This window comes from Sander vitreus, chromosome 8 (assembly GCF_031162955.1).
Source record: "Sander vitreus isolate 19-12246 chromosome 8, sanVit1, whole genome shotgun sequence".
Taxonomy (NCBI): Eukaryota; Metazoa; Chordata; class Actinopteri; order Perciformes; family Percidae; genus Sander; species Sander vitreus.
Genome location: NC_135862.1, coordinates 18,392,761 through 18,401,984, shown reverse-complemented (window position 1 = coordinate 18,401,984; position 9,224 = coordinate 18,392,761). Strand labels below are relative to the sequence as shown.

General features: G+C 39.3%; 1 protein-coding gene across 1 annotated transcript; it reads left to right on the top strand.

The window, feature by feature from the left end:
• Positions 1-2,110: 2,110 nt before the first annotated feature.
• Positions 2,111-9,224, top strand: hsp90b1 (heat shock protein 90, beta (grp94), member 1). The gene is made up of 18 exons (XM_078257276.1): positions 2,111-2,266; positions 2,814-2,916; positions 3,265-3,406; positions 4,228-4,344; positions 4,441-4,772; positions 4,932-5,043; positions 5,172-5,303; positions 5,603-5,719; positions 5,817-5,954; positions 6,061-6,138; positions 6,250-6,315; positions 6,876-7,145; positions 7,325-7,570; positions 7,698-7,834; positions 7,961-8,039; positions 8,377-8,532; positions 8,725-8,829; positions 8,946-9,224. Exons 1-18 carry the CDS (start codon positions 2,218-2,220, stop codon positions 8,970-8,972), a joined length of 2,406 nt encoding a protein of 801 aa, XP_078113402.1. The 5' UTR covers positions 2,111-2,217; the 3' UTR covers positions 8,973-9,224.

Here is a 9,224-nt window from a genome sequence, read left to right as displayed (position 1 = left end):
TCACTTCCGCGTTTGACAGGACCCAGCCAACCAGCGAATCAGAGGCTGGTGCGTCTGGAGCATGGGTGTATTATAAGTCTTGTCTGGAGTTCAGTTGCTTCCTATTGTCCACCAAACAGCAGCGATATGTTACCAGATCATAGACTGTAAATATTATGATATCATTTAATGATGTAATAGGCCTATCATATTTACAGCCTATTTACCAGATATAGTAAATATGCATTAAACCAGGACCCATTATACCGAGCTACTGTATTATTAAATCACTTTGTGCTGCCTTTTTTCTATGAAAGGTACTATACAAATGTAATTTCTACTTCTTCTTCTTCTTCTTCTGATTATTATTATTATTATTATTATTATTATTATTATTATTATTATTATTATTATTATTATTATTATTATTATTGTTATTGCTGTAAAGCAACGGCCAGCAGGCTTTCTCTGGATATTTGAAAAAAGAAAATTATTTCAGAAATAATTAAACGTATGGAAGCCGGAAAATAGATAAACTGGGCCCCATGTACAGAGGCTCAGTCCTCCCTGCAGCGGCTGCAGGTTCAATTCCGACATGCTGCTCTTTGCTGCATGTCATTCCCCCTCTCTCTCCCCCTTCATGTCTAAGCTGTCCTATAAAGGCCTAAAAGGCCAATCTTAAAAAAAAAGGAATGACATCATCATTCTGACTGAATCTCATAGTTTTGACTTAGAACATCTGTATTATGACTTAGTATGTCATGACTAAATCAAAATTATGAGGTACTTAGTCCTAATAATGAGATAATTAATCAAATGTTAGACTTTTTTAAAGCAAAATTATGACAGATGCTAGGACATGAATTACTTTTATTGTTATTTCTAGCATATATAAAACAGATTTATATCTGACAGAAATTAAAAAGAATTATGAGATTCTAGCTCATAATCTAGGTTTTTTAGAGAGGAATAGTTCTAATTATCTTAATATCACATAGGTTTGACTTTTAAAGTTCAAAGTTTGACCTAGTATCACTTTTGTTTTGATAAGTAAAAAAATGTATAACAAACCTTTGACTATCTCATAAATTTGACATAGAAAGTCTACATTATGACTTAATCTCGAAATTGGCTTCCATATTTAAGGGTTTGGGTTTCTTTTGGAAAAATATGATGCTTTGTTAAAACCATTTAGTGCATCAAAGTGTATACAGCCATAGATGTAAGCACTGGTTTCAAAAGTGTTATCAAAGGGCCAATGACGCGCACACACACGCGCACACACACACACACACACACACACACACACACACACACACACACACACACACACACACACACACACAAAATGTAAAATATAACTGCTATTTAGCAACTGTAACCTTATCCTATACTCACACAACCGTGGTACACACCCATCAGACAGGCTGAGCAAGCAGCATAATAATGTGCATATTTGTATGATAATGTTACACACATATTCATCCAACCATTAGTGATTCCAGTATGACACAATCTCAGTTTTTCACAAATTGTTTAGAGTGTGTATTTGTAAAAAAAACAAAAACAAACTAAAAACAAAACGGTTTGCCATCATCTGCATAACTCACTAAAAGCGACATCTTGTGAACAGAGATCAGTGGTGCAGATAATGTGTAGTCATCATTAGTGAATGCGTCCATTGCTGCATATATCTAAGTACAATGAATCCACACTTTGAATGGCAATGCATTGCAGATAGTCTAAATACTATACCATATACATAGATACACATTATATAAATTAGACTGAACAGACACAGACATAATACTACAGTCAGTGACAAATAATGTCAATGTCAATATAATACTCATTGTCCTACAGCTTCAGAGGCTGCATAAGAAAATCAAAGTTTAACTAACGTGTTGACAAAGATTTTTTTTCCCATAAGTAAATTTTAGGAAGTGATGTGCTGATTATTCATTCTTGGCCAATGGTGTCCAGCCACGATTTTCGGGTATTGACTTATGTTGATGAATCTGATTGGACAACATGTACAGGAGACTCGGCTCTGATTGGTCAAAGGTTGTGCGTGGTGCGCAGCCATTGGTCGGTTGTCACGGGTTTAATAGAGTGGGCTCTTTTGGTGGAAGAGGTAGCTTGTCAGTCTCTCTTGTTAAGGCAGTGCTGCGTGCACTTATCTCCCAGTATTGTTTCAAGAGCTGCACATCGGCAGTCAAGCAATAACGTTACCTCAAAATGAAACGAGTGTGGGTGATAGGTCTTCTTTTCGCACTCTTTGCCTTTGGTGAGTAACGTTAACGTTATCGGAAAGATTTTGATGTATCGTCTCACTTTTTATTACCCAACATTTTAGCTAACATTAGCCAGTAAGCTAGCGTTAACTTGCGTTTGTGCTTCTTTTTAGCTCATTCATTAATAACGTTAGTCTTCATATATTTATAGTTATAAAGCTTAATTTTCTCTTTGTTAATGATAGACAGCATGGCTGACTTTGGTTCAACACATTTCTTGTAACAACGCTAGTATCCGTTATTGTTATCGCCTTTCCAGACGTTTCTAGTAGAAACACCATGTATGGTAACGTTTTTTGATGCTAGCTAACATCCACATGAAAGTCGTTGCTATTGTATACATGTAAAATCCATATTCTAGCTAAGAAATAGCCAGCCTGTTTAACATTGCGCCTTACTTATTTGGTGATTTCAATCACGCCTTTGCAGAGCTTCATTCTAAATTAAATGTTATTAAATGCTGAATATTTCTCCAGATACACCTGCAGTAATTTGTAAGTAATATTCTTTTCAAACCAACAACTTTTTGTCCCTTGGCAGCTGCTGTAAAGGCAGAGGATGAACTTGACATCGATGGGGCAGTAGAAGAGGACTTAGGTAAAAGCAGAGATGGCTCCAGAACAGATGATGAGGTGGTGCAGAGGTAAGTGTCACTTCAAATCTTTTCAGAATATGCCTGTTGAGTGAAATGTGGTTGTCCCTGTGAGGAAAGGTCGACTACACCTAGAGTTAACAGTACAAGGTCAACATGACCAAGCTTGTGCACACAAATGCTCATAGCGACCCTTGAATTGTAGTGGTGGCAAAGCTTTGCAACGTTTACGGCACTTCCCTCATTAAGACAACGGAATCTTGTGTGCCTTGGCTTTAACTAAAGATGCAGATCCCTAGAGGGGAGAACAGACTTGCATGTTGTTTGTTGGCAGCTATGATTTGTTGCTGTGCACCTCCCTGATCTCACCGGTCTGTGTGTGCATCCGACTGTCCCCAGAGAGGAGGAGGCTATCCAGCTGGATGGATTGAATGCAGCTCAGATCAAGGAAATCAGAGACAAGTCAGAAAAACATGTCTTTCAGGCTGAAGTCAGTCGTATGATGAAGCTGATTATCAACTCCCTCTACAAGAACAAGGAGGTGAGCAGGAACAAATGGCATCTTGATGTACTGTACTGTATCACCAGTTTTGCAAATTGATTTCAGTGGATTTACTTGTATCAGAGAGGTGTTAATAAATCTTTATAATTGATGTCCTAGTTAGTGGTATATTGAATTGTGGTTTTATTCTGTAATATTATTTTCACCCACATGTTTGTAAATGGGGTGGGCATATTATTAAAACCACCTCAATACATTAAAATCCACCACTGCAAGCTACCACCTCAATAATAAACCATTAAATAAATACCTCCTATGACAGTGTCAAGTAAAACTGAACTTTAGTATATTTTATAAAGGGGATGTATGGCTGAGTTTATTGCATTAGATTTTACAGATGTACCTAGTAAAATGGTCACTGAGTGTGTATGAAACTAATTAAAGCATAGTTATATCATCATCATCCTTGTACTCTGACTAAATTGCCACTTTTATTTCAATTCAGTAAAATATTTCAGGCCGTACAGAACAAGAAATTCAGTATGAACATCATTTAAAAAAAAAAAAAAAAAAGCCACCAAGGCGCACATTTAAACTGACACCTACCAAACTTTATGGAATCCAGTTTGTTTTTGAAATATTGAACAGTTACTATCAGCGGCCTCATAATAAACAAACTGGGTAACTTAACGTCACACCAGTGGGTCTCTGTCATCTGATGTCACTCACTGTTTGAGATTTGGGGGAGGGGGTGACGCGGTGTGTCTGCTGGTTGGACTCAGACTGGGCAGGATTATTGTATCAACGTTATGGCGGTATATCTTAAACTAATGATCAAATGATTTTTGTATCTGTTTCAGATCTTCCTTAGGGAGCTGATTTCCAATGCCTCTGACGCTTTAGATAAGATCCGCTTGATGTCTCTGACCAATGAGGATGCAATGGCCTCCAATGAGGAGCTGACCATCAAAATAAAAGTATGCACAACAAGTATACTTACTGTATGTTGCAGTCCTTCTTGATAATGTTAGTGGTTCTTGATCTGTCTGTAACTGTATTGTTTCTATCTCCAGTCTGATAAGGAGAAGAACATGCTCCACATCACTGACACTGGTATTGGAATGACCAAAGAGGAGCTGGTGAAGAACTTGGGCACCATTGCCAAGTCCGGCACTAGTGAGTTCCTCAACAAGATGACCGATGTGCAGGCTGAGGAACAGTCAACCTCTGAGCTGATTGGCCAGTTTGGTGTGGGTTTCTACTCTGCTTTCCTTATTGCCGACAAAGTCATTGTGACATCCAAACACAACAATGACACCCAGCACATCTGGGAGTCGGACTCTAGTCAGTTCTCTGTTATTGAGGACCCCCGCGGGAACACACTGGGCAGGGGATCCACCATCACGTGGGTTTACATTTTGTTTTTAATTCTCTTAAAATAACCTATAGCAATTTTAGCTGCTTTTTAACTTTATGATCAACTGCTGTTGGTTATATCACTCTTTACACCTCTCAAATGTATTGACTGTGAAATGTAATCCTCTCCATTGCTTCCTAACCTCAGACTTGTCCTAAAAGAGGAGGCCTCAGACTATCTGGAGCTGGAGACCATCAAGAACCTCGTCAAGAAATACTCTCAGTTCATCAACTTCCCCATCTACGTTTGGGCCAGCAAGGTGATTACTGGAAACATTTCCTCCCACACTTTGACTCACTTGTTCCCAGCACAGTTATGTTATAAAACTGACAAAATGTGAAAATAAACAAATGGCCCTTACATAATTTCTTCCCGTCAACATCCCAGACTGAGACAGTTGAGGAGCCCATCGAGGAAGATGCTGAGACAGCAGAGGAACCAGAGAAAGAGGCCGCTGAAGAGGAGGCTGAGGTAGAGGAAGAGGAGGAGGAGGACAAAGGGAAGCCTAAGACAAAGAAGGTAGGTTCATAAAGTGGTGGGTGATATTGGTATTGTGATGATGGCGTGTATATGTATATATATCTTTTTCTAAAGTTATGTATTGTAAATATATTAAACATCTCAAGCTTTTGAAAGATGGACTTGGAACTATATCTTTTTTTAATTATGATTTATATGGAGGCAGTAAGACATATTTGATTATTCCATAGCCTGAGTTGATGCCATTTCATTTGGTCATTTTAATACATAAATAATTTGGTCTAATTGTTTTACAAAGAAGGGCCATTTTTGAAAATGTCCTATCTCGTTGTTTGTAGGTTGAGAAGACAGTGTGGGACTGGGAACTGATGAATGATATCAAGCCCATCTGGCAGAGACCAGCAAAGGAGGTTGAGGAGGACGAGTACAACGCTTTCTACAAGACATTCTCTAAGGTAGGCACCTAAACAGTAGCACTTGTAGATTTTGTGCCTTCCTTGTAGGCTCAACATGTTTTGAATTTGATTCATTTAAAATGTTTTCCGCTAACAGGACAGCGAAGACCCTCTGGCCCACATCCATTTCACGGCTGAGGGTGAGGTTACCTTCAAGTCCATCCTGTTCGTGCCCACTGCAGCCCCCCGCGGCCTGTTTGACGAGTATGGCTCCAAGAAGAACGATTACATCAAGGTATTTTCCTCAAGCAGACTTCAGTAATCCTTTTAAGGGATTATATTGTGCTTATATAATGATATTCAGGAAAACCCTCAACTTGGTTTCTGTCTTTCTATCACAGCTGTTTGTGAGGAGAGTTTTCATCACAGATGACTTCAACGACATGATGCCCAAGTACCTGAACTTTGTCAAGGGAGTGGTGAGTGATTTATTTATTTTTAACTCTTGGACAGTCATGTGCTAATATGAACTGTTTGGTCTTTTCCGTGATGGCATGTGCGCTGTGATTAATAGAAATTTATTTTGCTAGGTTGACTCTGATGACCTTCCCCTGAATGTGTCCAGAGAGACTCTGCAGCAACACAAACTGCTTAAGGTGAGTTTACCCTCTAACATTAATAAAGCGCCATCTAAACACCTTTTTTTTTTTTTTACTTTATCTGTAAAGATCACTTTTTAGTGTTATAACATTTCAAGAGTGAGCAGGGCAAGTAGGAGCTGAGTGAATCAATGTGCTGAGCACAGCTCTAAGTTTTTTTGTTTTTTTAATTGTTTTTAATTTATTTTTTTTATAACCCATTTTAAATTAGTAAAAAAAAAACAGTATTCGGCGGTCAAAGTTGATACTGTGGTGTGCTGCCACAAATAGCTCAATGTATGGGAAACACTGTATGATGATGTATGTGGTCTTTACTGACTGGTCTATAAATGCTTTGTAATTAGATGCAAAAAGACTATTGATATCAAGCAGGAAAGGAACCTTATTTGTATAGCACATTATAAAAAGTCATAAAGTGCTTTACAGTAAGAGGAAAGGGGAAGAGAGAGCAAAGTTAAAAAAATCAATAAAGTAAAGCGGGTTAGGAATAAGGAATATCAAACTAAATCCAAAGGGAAAGTGACAAAAGATGTAAAGCTCATCTCCCCCCTGTTCAGGTTATCCGCAAGAAGCTGGTGCGTAAGACTTTGGACATGATCAAGAAGATTGCCGAGGAGCATTACAATGATAAGTTCTGGAAGGAGTTTGGAACCAATATCAAGCTGGGTGTCATTGAGGATCACTCCAACAGGACCCGTCTGGCCAAGCTGCTGCGCTTCCAGACCTCCAACAGTGAAACCACTGTGGCCAGCCTGGAGCAGTATGTGGAGCGCATGAAGGAGAAGCAGGACAAGATCTACTTCATGGCTGGTACCAGCAGGAAGGAGGTGAGCGGATGTATTTGTATACATGTATGTTTGGTCAGGTTAAAATGCTCAATTATGTAAATCGCAGTCTAAACTGCGGTGTACAAGGAATGTTGGAATTACACTTGCTCCAAATAAACCAAGTAAAATCAAATGTAATAGCCTGGCTTTATTCATTTGTCCTATTTTTCCCTCTGCAGGCTGAGTCTTCTCCCTTTGTGGAGAGGCTGCTGAAGAAGGGCTATGAGGTGATCTACCTGACAGAGCCCGTGGATGAGTACTGCATCCAGGCACTGCCCGAGTTTGATGGAAAACGCTTCCAGAACGTTGCAAAAGAGGGTGTTAAATTTGACGAGAGTGACAAAACCAAGGAGAAGAGGGAGGCCCTGGAGAAGGAGTATGAACCTCTCACCACTTGGCTGAAGGACAAGGCCCTGAAGGACAAGGTAGTAAATTATTTTTGTAATATTCATGACATAGGAAATAAACACCAGCCACAGATGTGATAAAACGCTGCGGAGTTGCGTCTATTCCATCGTCACACGATTTAATATGATGCTGTCCTTCCCACAGATTGAGAAGGCCATCCTCTCTCAGAGGCTAACCAACTCACCCTGCGCTTTGGTTGCCAGCCAGTACGGCTGGTCAGGAAACATGGAGAGGATCATGAAGGCACAGGCTTACCAGACAGGAAAAGACATTTCCACAAAGTTAGTAATGACCTTGTGCTTTTCAGCGATGTTGATGCTTATTGTCACGGTTGTAAAATGCAAATGTATAACATGCTGTGGCCTGCCTGTTTACTGAGCTTACATGGTAATTCCTCTTTCCTTCAGCTATTACGCCAGCCAGAAGAAAACATTAGAAATCAACCCAAAACATCCCCTCATCAAGCAGATGCTTAACAGAGTCAATGTAAGTCTCTCCACTGTCACTGCTGTCTTTGTACAATTTTTAATGATGCCATATTGTGTAATTCTATAAAGTAACTTACTACTTGTATAAAGTGCCGCTGGACTTGCCTTTTGAAAGTTGTCTACCAAAAAGAAAAATGTTAGGTCATTCACATCAGTATAGTATATCAACATAGTTTTTCAACAAGTTTACACAACACAGTTATGTTAGTGATAATCATTTTCTATTATGATCTAACCAATTAACGTGTATTAATCGTTTTCAGTGCAGCATTTATTTTGACAAAATTTACCAATCTGAGCAAATAATTGATCGTTTTTTTTTTTATGTCCTCCAGGAAGACAATGAGGACCAGACTGCGTCAGATCTGGCTGTGGTTCTGTTTGAGACGGCCACGCTGCGCTCAGGCTACCAACTTGCAGACACGAAGGCTTATGGACAGAGGATAGAGCGCATGCTCCGACTCAGCATGAATGTACCCCTGGACGAACAGGCAAGTTGATGCCTCCTACCACATTCTGTATTACTTTGGAAACGCTTGCATAGCAAAGTTTTAGTCTTCTCTACCTCAACTTTTAGGCTTCTCTACCTGCTTCCGGTTGCCCAGTTGGGTCATTTTAAGTCAGCTCAAAGATGGATAAAGATTGTGGGGCTGTTGTGTTAAAAATGATGAACTATTCTACAGATTGAAGAAGAGCCAGAGGAGGAGCCAGAAGAGCCAGAGGAGGAGCCAGCAGAGGACGACTCTGAAGATAAAGAGGAAATTGTAGACGACGAAGATGAAGAAACGGTGAGAGGACTTAACATGCTGTGGCATCTTAAGGATGTGAAGTAAAGAAATCGGGAGTATTTTGTTCTTATGGCTGTTTCTTCGTAACTTTAACTTTTAATTTTGTTTTCTTACAGACAAAATCAGACAAAGATGAACTGTGAAGCACTGAATAGAAGAGCATGTAACAATGGAGCTGGAAATGGGTTTGAGTCTTGTTCCAGCGCCACCGTGGTCGACGTTATCCTGGGTGGGATCCCTAGGTTGGGTTTTTTAAAGGCGATCATTGTTGGTTTTTTTTTTTTTTTTTTTTATTACATTCCTCATGACTGTAAATTTGTTAATATTTAACTGACCTGTTTATGGAAAGAAGCGATCCTGTCTCTTGATCGAATAAATGTTTCCTGGAAAAAGGA

What these genes read in the sequence shown, in the direction of transcription:
- hsp90b1 (XM_078257276.1), top strand. Translation starts at nt 2,218, where the DNA reads ATGAAACGAGTGTGGGTGATAGGTCTTCTTTTCGCACTCTTTGCCTTT. An exon ending in CCCTCTACAAGAACAAGGAG is followed by an intron (nt 3,407 to 4,227) that starts GTGAGCAGGAAC and finishes TATCTGTTTCAG; the next exon opens with ATCTTCCTTAGGGAGCTGAT. An exon ending in CTGGTACCAGCAGGAAGGAG is followed by an intron (nt 7,146 to 7,324) that starts GTGAGCGGATGT and finishes TTCCCTCTGCAG; the next exon opens with GCTGAGTCTTCTCCCTTTGT.